The following is a 20,184-nucleotide window of genomic DNA, read 5'->3' on the forward strand; positions in this document are numbered from 1 at the left end:
CGGATTTCATTTGTCACTGATGGTACATTGTGTACAGAGACTTCATTTTTGTGGGGAGATTGGATGGAACTCAACTTTATTTTTTGACATTATTAAATTGTTTTATACACTCATTATACTGTTATAAGAGGAGTAGTTGACACTAATAAAGGATACCAGTGTTTTCTGAAATTGCATCTAAATAATAAAGAAAGAAACCTGGGGAATGGTTCAAGTTGAATTGAGCCACCAGTCACTTTAAAAAGTCAATTCGGAGACGGGCAGCTCTGGACTACAATCCAAGTGCTCAAATTTAAGTTGATTCAGTTTTTCATGGCGATGGTAGTATGACTTTTATTAGCTTATTGCAAATTGTGAATGGTGCTACGGATTGTATTCTGTAATTTGAAACTTGCCAAAAGCCTGTGATATTTTTGTAGAACACTTTATCTGTTCTGTTACTGTTGTGGACAGACAAAAATGCAAACACACAGATGTTTAGATTTTGGTTGATAGAGGTATGTTAATACCACTGCTTAATGTAGTAATGAAAAGGGTTGATAACTACCATAATTTCAATGTGAACCACTCTACTATTTAACCTCCTTCAGCCAAAACATTTCTACTTTTGTGGTGACATTTATAATGGTGTGGTCACATTTCATTTGTCTGTGATGGTACACATTTACAGGTTGCCAAATGTGCAGTTAAAATGTGTGTAAGTTGTGCTTCCCTGTGTTTCGAATGAATGATTTTTGGCTTGGCTGTTCCGTAATGCAGGCCTTCTACCAAAGCACAAGGCCCTTGAGGAGCAACTGTCACTGCCCTTAGGCAGTCTAGGTGTGCCAGAAAATTCATCACAAGTCAGTCAGCTACCAGAGGAGAGACACACTTGGCCAGACAGACAGGGAGAGCAGCAGCAGCAGCCCACTGTCTTTGTTGGTGTTATGATGGAGGCAGTTGTTGGCATTGCAATCTTCTCCTTTGCCATTGGAATGGCTCTGGTGGCTACCATATGGTACATCCACACACGCACCAGTGAGTACCTGTCCTGTCCTGCTTTGGTGCACTTTGCTTTTCTTTTTTTATCAAGTCTGCATGTGGCATGTCTGTGATGCTTCTTAGAAGTGACTATGACTACGAAGTATATTTTGTAGTACTCTACTGAAGGCAGACCTGTACCATATGGTATGGGCCTGCCAAAAAAATCGTCAGTATTATAACTCAGCCAATGCGGGAGGGGTGGGAGGCAACACTGTCTAGTTTGGACGAAGAACGTCAGCATCAGCTTATCGAATGAGCAAGGGCAGCAGCTTATGCCGATGGAGTCTCGGGCCAAGACACCACCGTCCTCGTCCTGACCCTCTAATCATACAACACTAAATATTTTCATCATCATCATCATCTACTGGTACAAAATAAAAATTTGAATGAGATGCTTTGTAGCGACTCAAAGATGCCATGTCCCATGGTGGGCTAAAGACAGCACAGGGTTAGCGATATAACCTGTAATGCATTAAAAAAAAAGTATATCACACTTGGCAGGTGCAGGAATTGGCCATTCACACCTGGCAGCTGATGCTCTTTGATGCTGTTTTGATGCGCACATGCTTTAGCACTGAGCAGAACACGTTTACTTGTACACTGTGGTGTGAACACTTGAGAATAGACATTCACTGTGTGGCCCCCATTTACCAAGCTGTAATGAGCACAAGCAGAGGGAAAGCAACCTGTGAGAATTGGGAGTGCTCAATGCTCAATGTGATGCAGTGAATAGTCACTGTCTTAGGTACCAACTAAGAGCGACTGTGAAGTGTCTGTGACAAACCTGTAATTTCAGTTACCGTCTGTAGCTGATGTTTAAAGGTCTGGTAGCTAGTAATTCAGACAGCTGGTCTTATTGCATTTAAATGGAAGTATAGTGATGCATTGATGACACGTCGGTACAGATACAAATTATATCACTCATACCATTATTATTTCACTTAATACTGACTTGGCTTGTAACGTTTCTGCTGCAATTGTTAAGGTAATTATTTTGAAATTGTATAATGTTTCCAGTGTTGTTTCCGCTTGTCATCATTATGAGGAAAGCACCACTGTCCTCTTTCGTTATACCCACACCCAAGCTTTCTTGGAGCCAGATATTTTCAGCATGTGTGTTCTTTTGATGTGCCATGTCCTTGTATGTATTAATGGTCTTCACCCAAACTGAACATACAATGGTTTTTATGCATTCTGGAATTATCCTTGCCATCCTACGTAATGCACATGCTTAGTGAGAGTTGATTGAAACCAAACAGCGAGAGAGACAACAGATAACCAAGAGGGTGCAGTGACAGCAACAAGCATCATCATTTTTCCTTTCTTCTTTTTTTTCTTCCGCTGCTGGCCATCACATACAGCTCAGCAGCTGAATGCCCAACAGCAGCGTGCCGCTCAGGTGCATTCCTGCTGCCAGCGACCTCGTGGTGTCCAGCCAGCGCAGCCTGCTACTGGCAGCTCCAGCAGAGAGCAGCTTTGAAGAGTATGCAGTTGAGCATGGTGTTCCAACCAAGCCTGCTTGTGCACTGCATTAGGCTGCATGTGTGAGCCACAGAACAGATGGGGCATGTCACACACATACCGTATTTTCCGGTGTATAAGACGCACCCTTGTATAAGATGCACCTGCCCTATATGCAAGCTGTCACTGAAAAAATTCGTATATAAGACGCACCCGTGTATAAGACGCACCCCAGTTTACCCAGTTAGGCTAGTGAGGCTTAATTAAACACGCTTGCGCGACTATCGCGAAATGCACCGTACCTGTGAGCAATTCTTAAGCAACGCTAAGTGATCGAAAAAGGCAACACTCATGCCATACCCGTCCACGTTTTAGCAAAAAAGAAAGAAAAAACGATACAGCTCCCCATATGCCCATAACAACATTTTATTTCTACTTGAAACCTTCGAAGTCTTCATCTTCAGATGCGCTATCAAAAGGTTCACCCATTTCTGCAAGCAACTCGGCTGAAACATGCACTACGTACACGGAGCAAAAAAAGTTGCAAAGGGTGACTAAAAAAGAACGCCGGCTTGTCTTGACAATGGGGAGAAGCGCGATTGTCACCATCTTTTGGCGCTTCTCATTACTTTTGCTTGGGGCCCCCAAAACAGCCGCACGTTTGTGATCCCGGAAGTCGTCATCCCCGCCGTTTCATGATAAAGATCACCTAGAATGTCACGCACGGCAATCCCGGTATTGAAGTATTACAACCGCGTTATTGGTAGTGATATTTTTTAGGTGAAAAAAGCTTGAGCATGAATCGGAGTAATCGATGAACTCTCAAAAAAAAAAAAGATGAAAAATTCGCATATAAGACGCACCCTTGTATAGGACGCACCAGCAAGATTTTCGAAAAAAAGCCGCGTCTTATACACCAGAAAATACGGTACCTGACACTGTTGTCATTGTACTTAATCATCATCAGCTTGGTGAACTGAACTGATTGTAAAGTTTTATGATGCTGTATGTGTGCATTGCTAATGCTTTATGTTGTGAAGCATGACATTGTGAAATCACTTGTCCTGACATATTCATGGTTTGCACACCAGGGAGCATTTAAATAAGAATGCTAATTATATGACCAATTTTGTGAGCAGATTGTTGAGGTTGGCACTCAGTTTATTGCATTATTAATCTCATAATTTCTGTACCTTTTGGCCACATATTTCATTACACTGATACATGTCTAGAAGGGACTTATGGTATTCTTCATGCTCCTTTGGCAATTTTCAGATGTGCTTGCTGCTTAATATTAGATGGCTTTCTGATACATGCCAACAGCTTAGCGCCAAGTTCTCAGCCAAGATTATTTGCTAAATTTTTCTTCAGTGAACTGTTTCTCAAAAAAGACCTCAACCAAAGTTTTTGTCTGTTCACTATAAATATATCCGCATTCAAATGCAGTATAACCATCAAAAGCATACGATGCACTTCCAAAGCAGGCTTCTGTGACAACAAGGTTCTTCTTTTTTTTTGCTTTAAATACAAAAATCGCATTCCAATATGAGTCAAGTGGCTACTGCAGAAACTGTGTTATCTGTGGGACTATAAACTTGCGTGAGACACACTTCTGTGGTTAATGTGCAGTAGAGTGGAATGAGTATTGTGCAACATTCAACACTGCTGCAACATGCATTGCTACTTTTGCTTGTAGTCGATATACCATGTGATTTTTTTTTTAACGTTTACAGATTTTTATTTTAAAAACTGTGAGAAATACGTCACTGGTCTGTGCAGGTCGATTGTACAGCAAGGCAGGCATTATGTACATGGTAGAGCTTAATAATTAGACACTTAATTAACTCAAATTAACAAAAAAGATTTGTATTTTTATTTATTTATTTTTGGGGGGGGGGGATATTATATTGTGAAATTGAAGGCCATCAAAATCAAAGGTGAGCGCAGTTTTTGTATTTTCTTTATTGGCAGTGGGGTTCCAAGTATCGAATGTCAAAAATATGCATCTGAAAGCTGCTTTAGTTGGCTTTCCTATGTTGAGCACTTATAAAATATAGTCTCTCGCGTTTGTAATGCATAAAATACAAACACATTTTGTGTATTTTATGACGACGATTACATGCAGTGACAGCATTTTATAAATATGCAATGCAGGAAAGCCAACTCAGCAAACTTTGAAGAGCTTAATTTTGACATTCAATATTTTGAACCACGTTGCTGATACAGAAAATTTTAACTGGGCTCACCTTCAATGTTGATGGCCTTCAGTTTCGTAAATATAATCTTGCTGCCTAAAGTCAGAAATAAAAAAGTAGATTAGTTAGTTTTAGTTAATTAATCATCAAATTTTAGAGCTCTCCACCAGCAGAGACTGCACTGATGTTTTCTAAGTTTTTGAAAATAAAAACTCGTAAACATCAAGAAAATCACCCTGTAGTTGTCCACAAGTAAATATTCAGGTTATAAAAGTATCCACATGACTACAGCATTAATTACTATGCTAGGGACTAGTGAATTGTGGGGATTAATAATGTCTCGAAGTGACACATGGGCTATGATGGACACCGTAGTGGAGAGCTTTGGACTGATTTAGACCACCTGGGGTTCTTTTATGTGCACTAACATCGCACATCACGCGGGTGTTTTTGTATTTTGCCTCTATTGAAATATGGCTGGTGTGGCTGGGATCAAACCCGCAGCCTTCATGCCAGTGGTATTTCATAAGACATTGTATAGTGAACTTTCTACTTGTGACTTCATCTGATCCTGCTTCGCCTATATATCTTCAGATTAGTGTGTATAGGCAGTATACATGCAAGCTTCAGCCAGTGTTGCAATAACTATTGTGCAATAAACCTCACTATGACATGATAGGGTGCACTGGAATGTATAGAAACATTGTTTTTACTTCTTGAAAGCTGTGCGATTACTTGTTGTCGGATAATCATTGTAGTAAAACTCTCACTAGTCCCCTTAGTTTCGTTTTACTGCATGGTATTACTGTGCCGTAATTTGTCACGAAACAGTCTTTGTCAAGTTTAACGAGAGTCACAAAAGATTGGCGCATGGCTTTCTTTTGAAAAACAACTTCACAGAGAATTAAGCAAACAAGGGAAGAGGATGAGGGGCTCGTTATAAATATGACAGAAGCCAACAGCCACAGAAACCAAGGGGCACAGGGGATTTTTTTTTTTTTATTTATTTAATTTGTGGTGTTGATCAATTTAGAATATTACTGAATACGTTATCGCTTAATGCTAATTGATTAGAAAAGCAGAAGAAAAAACAACCACATGCCACCGGTGGGATCCGAACCCACGACCTCCGAATTACGCGTCCGGTGCTCTACCTCTGAGCTACGGCGACGGCTGTCAAATCTTCTGCTTTCGGGGGTATTTATGTTTACAAGTAACCTAACCTTGAGAGTGTTCATCAGCGCCACCCACGTTCATAAGCGGCGGACGTGGAACGTCCTGAGTTACCGCAGGTGTGACGTAGAACGTCATCGAACGAAGAGGGTGGAAGCTGCGTGAAAACCCTCTTATGCTTCCTATGGCGTCAAGGCTGCCAGAACCGAGGCCCTCGTTAAGCAATTAAGCAAACAAGGGAAGAGGATGAGGGGCTCGTTATAAATATGACAGAAGCCAACAGCCACAGAAACCAAGGGGCACAGGGGATTTTTTTTTTTTATTTATTTAATTTGTGGTGTTGATCAATTTAGAATATTACTGAATACGTTATCGCTTAATGCTAATTGATTAGAAAAGCAGAAGAAAAAACAACCACATGCCACCGGTGGGATCCGAACCCACGACCTCCGAATTACGCGTCCGGTGCTCTACCTCTGAGCTACGGCGACGGCTGTCAAATCTTCTGCTTTCGGGGGTATTTATGTTTACAAGTAACCTAACCTTGAGAGTGTTCATCAGCGCCACCCACGTTCATAAGCGGCGGACGTGGAACGTCCTGAGTTACCGCAGGTGTGACGTAGAACGTCATCGAACGAAGAGGGTGGAAGCTGCGTGAAAACCCTCTTATGCTTCCTATGGCGTCAAGGCTGCCAGAACCGAGGCCCTCGTTAAGCAATTAAGCAAACAAGGGAAGAGGATGAGGGGCTCGTTATAAATATGACAGAAGCCAACAGCCACAGAAACCAAGGGGCACAGGGGATTTTTTTTTTTTTTTATTTATTTAATTTGTGGTGTTGATCAATTTAGAATATTACTGAATACGTTATCGCTTAATGCTAATTGATTAGAAAAGCAGAAGAAAAAACAACCACATGCCACCGGTGGGATCCGAACCCACGGGTTCGGATCCCACCGGTGGCATGTGGTTGTTTTTTCTTCTGCTTTTCTAATCAATTAGCATTAAGCGATAACGTATTCAGTAATATTCTAAATTGATCAACACCACAAATTAAATAAATAAAAAAAAAAAAATCCCCTGTGCCCCTTGGTTTCTGTGGCTGTTGGCTTCTGTCATATTTATAACGAGCCCCTCATCCTCTTCCCTTGTTTGCTTAATTGCTTAACGAGGGCCTCGGTTCTGGCAGCCTTGACGCCATAGGAAGCATAAGAGGGTTTTCACGCAGCTTCCACCCTCTTCGTTCGATGACGTTCTACGTCACACCTGCGGTAACTCAGGACGTTCCACGTCCGCCGCTTATGAACGTGGGTGGCGCTGATGAACACTCTCAAGGTTAGGTTACTTGTAAACATAAATACCCCCGAAAGCAGAAGATTTGACAGCCGTCGCCGTAGCTCAGAGGTAGAGCACCGGACGCGTAATTCGGAGGTCGTGGGTTCGGATCCCACCGGTGGCATGTGGTTGTTTTTTCTTCTGCTTTTCTAATCAATTAGCATTAAGCGATAACGTATTCAGTAATATTCTAAATTGATCAACACCACAAATTAAATAAATAAAAAAAAAAAAAAAAAATCCCCTGTGCCCCTTGGTTTCTGTGGCTGTTGGCTTCTGTCATATTTATAACGAGCCCCTCATCCTCTTCCCTTGTTTGCTTAATTGCTTAACGAGGGCCTCGGTTCTGGCAGCCTTGACGCCATAGGAAGCATAAGAGGGTTTTCACGCAGCTTCCACCCTCTTCGTTCGATGACGTTCTACGTCACACCTGCGGTAACTCAGGACGTTCCACGTCCGCCGCTTATGAACGTGGGTGGCGCTGATGAACACTCTCAAGGTTAGGTTACTTGTAAACATAAATACCCCCGAAAGCAGAAGATTTGACAGCCGTCGCCGTAGCTCAGAGGTAGAGCACCGGACGCGTAATTCGGAGGTCGTGGGTTCGGATCCCACCGGTGGCATGTGGTTGTTTTTTCTTCTGCTTTTCTAATCAATTAGCATTAAGCGATAACGTATTCAGTAATATTCTAAATTGATCAACACCACAAATTAAATAAATAAAAAAAAAAAAAAAAATCCCCTGTGCCCCTTGGTTTCTGTGGCTGTTGGCTTCTGTCATATTTATAACGAGCCCCTCATCCTCTTCCCTTGTTTGCTTAATTGCTTAACGAGGGCCTCGGTTCTGGCAGCCTTGACGCCATAGGAAGCATAAGAGGGTTTTCACGCAGCTTCCACCCTCTTCGTTCGATGACGTTCTACGTCACACCTGCGGTAACTCAGGACGTTCCACGTCCGCCGCTTATGAACGTGGGTGGCGCTGATGAACACTCTCAAGGTTAGGTTACTTGTAAACATAAATACCCCCGAAAGCAGAAGATTTGACAGCCGTCGCCGTAGCTCAGAGGTAGAGCACCGGACGCGTAATTCGGAGGTCGTGGGTTCGGATCCCACCGGTGGCATGTGGTTGTTTTTTCTTCTGCTTTTCTAATCAATTAGCATTAAGCGATAACGTATTCAGTAATATTCTAAATTGATCAACACCACAAATTAAATAAATAAAAAAAAAAAAAAAAAAAAAAAAAAATCCCCTGTGCCCCTTGGTTTCTGTGGCTGTTGGCTTCTGTCATATTTATAACGAGCCCCTCATCCTCTTCCCTTGTTTGCTTAATTGCTTAACGAGGGCCTCGGTTCTGGCAGCCTTGACGCCATAGGAAGCATAAGAGGGTTTTCACGCAGCTTCCACCCTCTTCGTTCGATGACGTTCTACGTCACACCTGCGGTAACTCAGGACGTTCCACGTCCGCCGCTTATGAACGTGGGTGGCGCTGATGAACACTCTCAAGGTTAGGTTACTTGTAAACATAAATACCCCCGAAAGCAGAAGATTTGACAGCCGTCGCCGTAGCTCAGAGGTAGAGCACCGGACGCGTAATTCGGAGGTCGTGGGTTCGGATCCCACCGGTGGCATGTGGTTGTTTTTTCTTCTGCTTTTCTAATCAATTAGCATTAAGCGATAACGTATTCAGTAATATTCTAAATTGATCAACACCACAAATTAAATAAATAAAAAAAAAAAAAAAAAATCCCCTGTGCCCCTTGGTTTCTGTGGCTGTTGGCTTCTGTCATATTTATAACGAGCCCCTCATCCTCTTCCCTTGTTTGCTTAATTGCTTAACGAGGGCCTCGGTTCTGGCAGCCTTGACGCCATAGGAAGCATAAGAGGGTTTTCACGCAGCTTCCACCCTCTTCGTTCGATGACGTTCTACGTCACACCTGCGGTAACTCAGGACGTTCCACGTCCGCCGCTTATGAACGTGGGTGGCGCTGATGAACACTCTCAAGGTTAGGTTACTTGTAAACATAAATACCCCCGAAAGCAGAAGATTTGACAGCCGTCGCCGTAGCTCAGAGGTAGAGCACCGGACGCGTAATTCGGAGGTCGTGGGTTCGGATCCCACCGGTGGCATGTGGTTGTTTTTTCTTCTGCTTTTCTAATCAATTAGCATTAAGCGATAACGTATTCAGTAATATTCTAAATTGATCAACACCACAAATTAAATAAATAAAAAAAAAAAAATCCCCTGTGCCCCTTGGTTTCTGTGGCTGTTGGCTTCTGTCATATTTATAACGAGCCCCTCATCCTCTTCCCTTGTTTGCTTAATTGCTTAACGAGGGCCTCGGTTCTGGCAGCCTTGACGCCATAGGAAGCATAAGAGGGTTTTCACGCAGCTTCCACCCTCTTCGTTCGATGACGTTCTACGTCACACCTGCGGTAACTCAGGACGTTCCACGTCCGCCGCTTATGAACGTGGGTGGCGCTGATGAACACTCTCAAGGTTAGGTTACTTGTAAACATAAATACCCCCGAAAGCAGAAGATTTGACAGCCGTCGCCGTAGCTCAGAGGTAGAGCACCGGACGCGTAATTCGGAGGTCGTGGGTTCGGATCCCACCGGTGGCATGTGGTTGTTTTTTCTTCTGCTTTTCTAATCAATTAGCATTAAGCGATAACGTATTCAGTAATATTCTAAATTGATCAACACCACAAATTAAATAAATAAAAAAAAAAAAAAATCCCCTGTGCCCCTTGGTTTCTGTGGCTGTTGGCTTCTGTCATATTTATAACGAGCCCCTCATCCTCTTCCCTTGTTTGCTTAATTGCTTAACGAGGGCCTCGGTTCTGGCAGCCTTGACGCCATAGGAAGCATAAGAGGGTTTTCACGCAGCTTCCACCCTCTTCGTTCGATGACGTTCTACGTCACACCTGCGGTAACTCAGGACGTTCCACGTCCGCCGCTTATGAACGTGGGTGGCGCTGATGAACACTCTCAAGGTTAGGTTACTTGTAAACATAAATACCCCCGAAAGCAGAAGATTTGACAGCCGTCGCCGTAGCTCAGAGGTAGAGCACCGGACGCGTAATTCGGAGGTCGTGGGTTCGGATCCCACCGGTGGCATGTGGTTGTTTTTTCTTCTGCTTTTCTAATCAATTAGCATTAAGCGATAACGTATTCAGTAATATTCTAAATTGATCAACACCACAAATTAAATAAATAAAAAAAAAAAAAAAAATCCCCTGTGCCCCTTGGTTTCTGTGGCTGTTGGCTTCTGTCATATTTATAACGAGCCCCTCATCCTCTTCCCTTGTTTGCTTAATTGCTTAACGAGGGCCTCGGTTCTGGCAGCCTTGACGCCATAGGAAGCATAAGAGGGTTTTCACGCAGCTTCCACCCTCTTCGTTCGATGACGTTCTACGTCACACCTGCGGTAACTCAGGACGTTCCACGTCCGCCGCTTATGAACGTGGGTGGCGCTGATGAACACTCTCAAGGTTAGGTTACTTGTAAACATAAATACCCCCGAAAGCAGAAGATTTGACAGCCGTCGCCGTAGCTCAGAGGTAGAGCACCGGACGCGTAATTCGGAGGTCGTGGGTTCGGATCCCACCGGTGGCATGTGGTTGTTTTTTCTTCTGCTTTTCTAATCAATTAGCATTAAGCGATAACGTATTCAGTAATATTCTAAATTGATCAACACCACAAATTAAATAAATAAAAAAAAAAAAATCCCCTGTGCCCCTTGGTTTCTGTGGCTGTTGGCTTCTGTCATATTTATAACGAGCCCCTCATCCTCTTCCCTTGTTTGCTTAATTGCTTAACGAGGGCCTCGGTTCTGGCAGCCTTGACGCCATAGGAAGCATAAGAGGGTTTTCACGCAGCTTCCACCCTCTTCGTTCGATGACGTTCTACGTCACACCTGCGGTAACTCAGGACGTTCCACGTCCGCCGCTTATGAACGTGGGTGGCGCTGATGAACACTCTCAAGGTTAGGTTACTTGTAAACATAAATACCCCCGAAAGCAGAAGATTTGACAGCCGTCGCCGTAGCTCAGAGGTAGAGCACCGGACGCGTAATTCGGAGGTCGTGGGTTCGGATCCCACCGGTGGCATGTGGTTGTTTTTTCTTCTGCTTTTCTAATCAATTAGCATTAAGCGATAACGTATTCAGTAATATTCTAAATTGATCAACACCACAAATTAAATAAATAAAAAAAAAAAAAAATCCCCTGTGCCCCTTGGTTTCTGTGGCTGTTGGCTTCACAGAGAATTGCAAGCCTGAATGAGAAATTGTATTGAATTATTCTCTTCCTCTAAAAAAAATTAACTGTTTGTTAATAGATCAGATATCAAAACCAGTCCACATAGGATAACATTTTCAAGAGAAACTGTCAAAATTTGTTTATTCTTGTAACTTTTAATGGAACCGAAACAGTTCTTGTAACCGATTAAGCCACTTTACTTTTCTTGACCTGAAAGTGGTCTTTTTTTGTGCAGCCTTTAAAATAATTTTCCACTTTAGACATCGAAATGAGATTTTAAAGGGTGTATTCTCCATTGCTATTTGTGTGCCTTTAAAAATTCTAACTGGCAAGTTACTGGTGACATCTACTCAATATTCTCATTTTATTTTTGCATAATTAATGCGCAAAATTAGTGCTAAGATAGAAATCAACGACAGTTTTGTTAGCCACATATTATTTTGCGATGCTTACCAAAGATATGCTTGAGAATTAGTTTTTTTTTTTCTGCTTCAGCCTCATTTCTTTTATGGCCAGTAGCAACAAAAGATGAAAAAAGCTTAAAGGGGCCCTGTGACATGCATCAAGCGATTTTTATTCTTTGCATGCATAATATTGTGCATCGTGATGCCTTAAAGCCAAATTTGATTGCCAAAATCGTAATATTTAATATTTTATTCTGTTCCAGAAAGACTCGATTCAGGCCAATGGTGCCAAAACGCAGCAGTGGATTTGGCACCAGATATGATTTGGCACTCAAATTGGGCGCTGCCTTTCTGATTGGTTGACGGCCCAGTTTGAGCTTGATTCTTTTATACTCAGGAAATGAATCTAAAGCATAATGCATCTGACTTTTGTAAGATTTTCAAGTAAGAAAGAAACTGAAAAAGAAGCACTATAAGCGAATGAAAACTAATACCTGTAATGTTACGGGCGACATTTTCCATTTCCCTTCAAACTGTCACAATGGAGAGCACTGCTGTCCAAGCTGCTACTACTAAGAAGAGAGTAAACAAAGAAAAAAAAAAGAAACCGGTCGACGGACACCGTCTTAAAAAATGTGGAAAGAAAAGAACAGGAGGGGGAGAGGGAAGGAGGGCAGACTGACAGCTTTCCAACCACAAAGCCAAAGGGGTTACAAGCAGGCACAGGGAGCCCTGCTGAGGTCCCACCATTTAATCGCACTTGCGTCGTCAAAGGTGTACAGCCGGCCAAATCTTTAGCTGGCGCGCGCGACGGCTGCTTTTTCTGTGCTCCTGCGTTTTGGGATGAAGCAAACTTGCGGAAAGCTCAATATTAAGCACGGGCTTAGTGAGCCTGTGCATAAATTTGATATTTTCGCATGTTTGCTCCGTCATAAGCTGCAGGAGCACGGAAAATGCGGCCGTCACGCACGCCAGCTAAAGATTTGGCCGGCTGTACATACGCGGAACAACGACACTGTCAAAAATACGTAGCTGTGGGCTGTCCTAGCCAGTCAACAATGGCATACAGTAGCCGACCGATATTTCGGACTCCAATAATTCGGACTGGCACGATATTTCGGACTTCACTGAGGAACCGTCGCGCACCTCATAGGAACGTGTACATTTTCACGACCGTTATTTCGGACTTCGCAGAGTCTAAAAGTTCGAATTTTCGGACTAAAATAGACGCCAACAATATTGTGGTGATCGTTTTTCAACTGAAAGTTTGTTACTTCAGCCTAATATAGACGCGAGCGGGCATCGCCGTCACTACCAACTCGCTTGCCGCCACCGTGAAAGGCGCCGTCTTGGATTTAAACGGAATCGGCTCAGCGGGCGCAATCGGACTGGCTTGGATAGGCTTGGCTATTTGTTCTCTATCGTTGCCATTCGAGATAATGAGTTTCTTTCCATTGACATCGAGACGGCCTACAAAGGGCGCGCGATCGCATTGAAAACGATACAGAGGGACAGCTGCAGCGTCCGCCGCGGCTTGAACGACGCACCCCGCAGTAAGGGGCAGCAAACGTGGTAGACGGGGGGAAAGCGGGGGGGGGGGGGGTGTACTGCATTCGGAGGCGCTCACTTCCACTCACGTTTTCCCGTGGGTTACCTCTCGATCTTCGCTAACGTCATTGCCCCATGCAGATTGACTGTTCTTGCTTCGCGCGACAAGTGCATTAATTCGCGGCATGACTGCGGCTGCATCTGGTATCATGATGTGATAGTATGCGGGCATGAGGAAAGCACCACTATGACTCAGTTATCGCTTGCAGGCAGAACATGGGGAGCGGCGATTTCCGCGATTTTGAAATCCGGTTTTTCGCAGAAAGTTTATTGTTTTAAGTTCACGAATTTTTCGGACTGTTCGATTATTCGGACCATTTTTCCGGTCCCGCCAAGTTCGAAAAATCGGTCGGCGACTGTACATGCTTCCGCTGCGTGGACGTGAGGCACAGCTTTGATTGGTTGCGTCCAGTTATTTCTCTGGGCGATTGAAATATATGAATGGAATACAATTTCACTGGATCGTTTTATTTTTAATTTGGTGAGTGGAATAGCTCGCTTGCAGGCTCAAATGTCTAATTCTTTTTTGCACTGGTTTCTGGAATGCATTGGGAATCTGAGCCAAAATAATCAGCAGTGAAAAAAAATGTCGCAGTGCCCCTTTAAAATGATCTAACAAGCAGTAATTACACTTTTTTTTTTTTCATTTTTACCTTCTTCTCATTCTAATTTTTCTTTTAGTTCTTTTTAGTTGCCCTTTCTGCTCTTTGTACCAGTGCTAGTGAGAATCAATTTTTGTCATAGGGCAAACACAGATTTGTGGTAATATTGAAGGCTTACAACCAAGGTATGTTGGAGGTGAATTTTTAAGATAGTTTTGAACACTAAAAAAGTCTGGCACATAGCATTTTTTGCACCTTATGCACTCTATTTCCATCACTTCTGCAGAAGTGCCGCAAAGCCTCAACAGTATTGACTTCCAGCTACCAGTCTTGATTTTTGGCCTGTTTTCGGTCACTTATCAGTAGACAGCACCATTCTTACTATTTTATTTCAAGATACTATGAACCAGTGATTCAAGCTCATTGTCTTGGAGCATCCATCTGTCAAAGTAAATCAGAGGTACCAAACACTGGCATGTGGTTTTTTTTTTTTCTTTAGTCAGTTTCGCAAAGAGTTGTGAAGGTCTAGTTAGTGAGTTCTTCCCCTCCTGTGAATTCAGGTGCACCTTTTATACACTTCTGTTCTGCCGGTGTGTTCTTGCATGCACTGAAGTGACTGTTAAGGCCCGTCTTGGCATTTGGATCAGAATACACATAAGCAACCTGAGGAGCAGATTCATGTTTGAACTTAATGAACACGAGGTAGGAAATATTGATGGAGACAGCACAGTATTGTTTTGGATATTCACTATATTTCTTGTGCTTGCAAGCAGCTAACAAAGGCAAACTTTACAGGCTGGTTATGCAGGCAGTATTTGTGGTGAATATAGCATATGGATCAAGAACTCTTACTTTTTTAACGTGGTTCTTTGAGTACAGAAAACCCCACAGTATTCTTTAAGTCTATCATCTTTTCAGTTAAAATGCTTATCCATGTATTTTTGTTTTCTTGTGGCATTTGTTTTTTGCCACTTTTCAATGTACTGTTGTAATATGTTCATGATTTGCATGCTCTCATCATTATTTGTTGTATGTGACAAGTCTATGACAAGTTCTTGTCTATGATCGACTGCAGTAAAGCATGCCAAATCTTATTTGGCTCAATATACATTGCTGGAGCCTGAAGCCAGCTAAGCTTGATGCTATAAGCTGTATAGCTTATTAATATTGATACATGTGTATTGATGTTAATACTTTTTAGGGCACTAATCAGTAAAAGCAGGCAGTAATATTATGTATGTTTAAAATTTAATGAGTTGAAAGATTTGCTACAGCTTGTTTTTTATGCATGGTCGGTGAAATTCAGTTTGGTGTATAGTTGGTATGCATTGTACAACTTCATACTTTGACTTAATTCATTTATTCATGTGTTTGTAGCTGCATTCTCTTTCCTGGTGTAACATGGAGTACAAATAATCACTGAAAATGCACAGAAATATATCTTCATCACACATACTGAATGAACGCAATCTATTTTTTAGGAACAAGACTGATGATGTGTCAGCTATTTTGCTATATATATGTAAATAACTAAGATCAGTGGTGGTTTGTGATGCAACACTATGCTTTGGCTTTTGGCAAATTGTCGAAATAATAGTGCTTACTACTGTAGTAGGCGTATGGGCAAGTTTGAATTGTTTTTGGCACTATCATATGGCACCTGCTCTTTTGCAGTTATAAAATTTTTAACCTTGAAATATTGAGAATGTTGTAGTATCACTATATCATGCTGATTTATGGGGCTCGTGACTGATAAGGAACAAATTTTAAACAAGGTCACAATGTTTTTGAAAGAGATAGCTTTATTATGCAGCATTTATGAAAACCTGTTTAAACTGAACCACCACTCAAACAGACATCTGTAATCCACAAACAGCCTGACACACAGCACAGTCTTCTGAGAACAAAGATGAGCGACAGTGATGAGTGCATACAGATGAAAGAGGTGAAAGTTCGAGCACCGCGCCCACAGTACTGCCTTTTTGCCTGCACTGGGGCAATTGCTTTGTAGGCATTTTGTGTGGCTAAGAAGTGGTGCGTTTCTATAGCATCCGAATTTAACCCTGCGAAATTACGTGTGGGTTTCTGAAATTCATGTGCACTGTACATATCTTTCATGTGAAACATGATTCTTGCTGGTCACCATGTAGTTCCTGCTTTCTCTTTTCTGTGTTTTACACTTCAGTGCTATATGAGAACCTCACCCTGAAGATTAGGTTGTGTTACACAAAGCAAAGTTAAACTGGTAAGTATGTAGACAGAGCTCAGCACAACTGTCAGCATACAGCCATAAAAGCAGTGTAGTGTAGAGGGACACAGTTTGCCAACTTCACATTGAGCAGCTTTGTTTACTGGAGCATACTAGATGATAAACAGTTACCCTGAAATTGTGTCAAGCATTCTGTAGGATGAACTCTTGGAAATGCCTTGTGAGGACAGATTTCGCACTGCTTTGTTGTCAAAATATTGTGAGAATTATGTTCCAGAAGGTTTAAATTGTCAAGTGCAAATGTGGCTAATTAGCTGAGCCTGAAATTTCAAGCTAAGTGAATCAGGAAATCAGTGCACATTAAGGACCCAAAAGGATTGCTTAACCCTTTTTGGCACGAGGGGTCAAATTTTTAACCAATTTTTCAAGTTCTACTCCAGTGCCTGCAGACAAGCACAGGGTACAGGCGCGGACAAAAGTAAACGGAGCACGCAACTGTCTTCGAATATTTTTCACGAGTCAATTAATTGAAATTTCCATCAGTGTTGCGTGCATGCTGGTAGCGGACGTTGGTGGGAAGCTTTCTGTAGACAACGCTTCTTCATTACCAATGGAGAAAGCGTGATTGCACTTCAAACGCAATAGCGTGCTCCGTTTACTTATGGCCGCGCCTGTACATTTTAACCCAGTTTGTATGGTGCTGCCACCTTGTGGATGAAAAGAAAAGCTTTTCTTGCAATTTCTAGAGTTGTCACCTCACAGATTTGGCATGATCACAAGCAGTTTGAGTTAACATTGTTAGGAATTTAACACGTTTCAAGTTTTTGCCTGGATGTCGTCAGTTCTGCTGGTTCTCGACTTCTCTGGTAGGTTTCTCCATTTCCCATTTTTGAAATCAATACTTCTAGGTTTTAGAAAAAAGGAAAAGTGAGCGTTGTATGCTTCTCAGTATTGACACATGAATCAATGCATATCAGTAGAAAACCTACATGTGGTTTCGACTGCTGTTGGGCCAAATCCATGAGAACACATCCAGGCAACGAAAAAAAATGATGTATTCAGGAAGAACAAAATGGAGCACTACCTAGGCACTAAACACCGTCCCAAGAACAGCTCGTCAAGAAAAAGGTGCCACTGTGCTAGGAAGGATGCACCATCACCAGTGTGAAACTTGCCACGTCCCACTCTGCATCCAGTGTTATACATCTTTTCACAAAGGAAACTAACACTTCCAATGCACATACACTTTAATGTTCAAGGAGATCTAAGACGGTACTTCATTTTAAAATTTTTTCCGTGTTCCCTTGTACGGTGCACGGGGTTATTTTTGTGACACATTTTCAGAGTTAGCCGTGGTCATCACGTGACATATTTGACCCACATTTTTTTTTTTTTGCACTGCCAATTTACGTAAAATGTTATCAATTGTTCTAAAAGTATTCTTTTGCTCTTCTTAATTCACGAGGCCACAATTTATACCGAAATATACAAAAATCTGCTGATAACGCGATTTGAAGTTCTAAATGCAGCAAAGTTCTGGAGCAAATTTTAAGCTCTGGATTACCATTTCTACCACTGGGTTCAGGTTTAATGTCTGAACAGCAAATACTGGTAAGCCTCAATCCCTCAGAATTAGACCGCTGGTAAAATGCATGGTTTCTGAGCAAGCTTCTGACCACTCGCTCTTTGCTATGCTTTGATATTGATAATGTATGCTTGCTGTTAGAAGCCACCATTTAGTCAATGTTAAAGAAGGGACTGCAAAATATCTCAATTAGGAGGACCATAAATAATACAAAAACCTGTTGACATTGTACCAGTTGCAGAATATACTGTATTACTGGTTCAACATTAGTAAATTCATGATCAAGTATATTGCAATAAATATGAAGGACTCAAGGTACATATACTAATGCATATTTAGTTCCCAATTGCATAAGAAAGCAAATATAAAATCATGCCATTTTGGTAAAATAGGCACGAAGTGCTTTTACTTAGTTGCCAAGTTTTATGCCAGTTGGTACCTAGGTCAACAAATCGGGGTTTTGTAGGTCCTTTTCTCCATCGAACACATTCTATTGAGCACATCAGTTGACATGCATCTTTATCAAAAAAAAGCCTACAAAGACTACTCACAACTGGTGATGGCAGTAGTGTGCAGATGTTTTCACTAGTCTCATTTCAGTATGGTATATACAGTTTGTCTCAAAGCGACAAGGACTATTAAGGACACCATAGTGGAGGGCTCCAGAATCATTTTGACCAGCTGAGGTTCTTTAACGCACACAGACATGACAGAGTACATGGGCTTCTTGCGTTTCATCTGCATCAAAACGCAGCAGCTGTGGCCGGGATCAAACCCGCATACTTGGTATCAGCAGTTGGAAAAACAACAGATTAAAAGACGATTATTGTGCCATGTTCTGTTCAAAGCTACAGAGGGTGTGCATGCCATAGCATATCAGACCTGTCGGTGATGACAAGACTAATGGTATTTAAAACTCTTTCGCTACCGCGCCATAGGCCATCGATCGCATATGATCGATTCAAATCGCCCGCGCAAAAAAGCTCATTTTGGAGAGTCGTGTACGTGCTCCGCCATCTAGCTAGCGAGCTCAACAACTGCTCTTTCGATTGCATCCTAGGTTTCAGTGTTTTGACATGAGGGGGCGCCGTGAAAAATAAAACTTTGAACGGCCGCAGCGGCGTCAGCCGGAGAAAATCTCGTCCACGTCGCCGCGCGCTCCTCGAAAACAAAAGCTAACACCGAGTACGTCGGCCGGTTTCGGTTTCGTTTTTTGCGACGAAAGCAGCGGTTATTAGTCGGGCAACAATGTACAAACGTTGGATTTCGGTTTCGACAGCGAGACTTCGCCTCTGGAGCCTGGAACGTCAGCGCGTACTTGCATGTAAGTTCTGTTTTCGTTCGCTGTGGGTTTTCTGCGGTTCATACGGTTTGTAATTGATGAGAGTGGTTTATTTTTGTGCTTCAGGGTCTTGACAACGTATGGCGAAGGCAGTTTGCCAAATGCTCAAGGTCGCGTCGCGTTTTTCAACCAAGACGATAGCTAGGTGTCCATATCGGCGCATCGCTGCGGAGCGGCGCTCGGAGATTAGCTCGACTTCTCGACTTTTTTTTTGATGCTCTTCACGGCAGAAATGATGAAGACCGTGTGCGGAAACACTAATAAGTATGCATGGATGAAGATTTTCAGCAAGTTCGGCGCGACGGCTCATGGGAAGACGTGAATCTGTTGGAGATGCTGATGTTCATTGGAATCATCATATACATTGGAATTGTTGACCTGCCGCGACTTTATTTCTACTGAAATACCAGAATAATCTATTCTGGCCCTCTGCCATCAAAAATCATTTCTCAAAATTGGGTTTTCGCTTTTTTTGTTTGTTTTTTTTTTTTGCACGTAACGGACCCGGATGATTCAGTGGCGGCAGCATCTATTGGCAAGACTTGGAAAGTGTCCTGGCTTTCAAACCACATAGCTAAAACTTATTTCATTGATTCTGATGTTTTAGAGCTTGCCTAAAATGCCAAATTTTATCAGCTGGCTTTCAGGGAGCAGCTCATTCAAGAAATCTTCGGGTATGATGAGGGAAATGAAGTCCACGCCCCCAATCCTCCCATAGAATCCATTCAACACCAACCGAAAAAAAAAAAAAAAAGAAACTGCAAGCTCGGCTATCAGAGAACAAGGGAGGAACAAAGATAAAACCTTATGTGAAGCACCTGTCAGTCTACCTCTGCTTCACATCTTCACCCCCGATTGCTCTTCACAGTGGCACCACAGTCATGAACCCCGACTTGACAGGCCATGGAAAGTGCAGTAAATTTTTCTCATAGCCGAAACTGTGAATAATGACAGCTATAAACATGTGCAACAGTTTGTATATTCCAGTT

General features: G+C 42.4%; 1 protein-coding gene across 4 annotated transcripts in view; it reads left to right on the plus strand.

Moving 5' to 3' along the window:
- The window catches only part of LOC149352852 (transforming growth factor beta receptor type 3-like), a 76,274-nt gene extending 70,669 nt beyond the window's left edge, over positions 1-5,605 (plus strand). For all 4 annotated transcript variants that reach the window (XM_089582057.1, XM_089582058.1, XM_089582059.1 and 1 more), the window contains 2 exons: positions 760-1,017; positions 2,385-5,605. In XM_089582057.1, coding sequence (XP_089438183.1) covers positions 760-1,017; positions 2,385-2,503 — 377 coding nt within the window. In that variant the 3' untranslated portion in view covers positions 2,504-5,605. The remainder of the gene's footprint in view (positions 1-759; positions 1,018-2,384) is intronic.
- The last annotated feature ends 14,579 nt before the right edge of the window (positions 5,606-20,184 follow it).

This window comes from Amblyomma mixtum, chromosome 3 (assembly GCF_055824585.1).
Source record: "Amblyomma mixtum isolate Tamu chromosome 3, ASM5582458v1, whole genome shotgun sequence".
NCBI classification, from domain to species: domain Eukaryota; kingdom Metazoa; phylum Arthropoda; class Arachnida; order Ixodida; family Ixodidae; genus Amblyomma; species Amblyomma mixtum.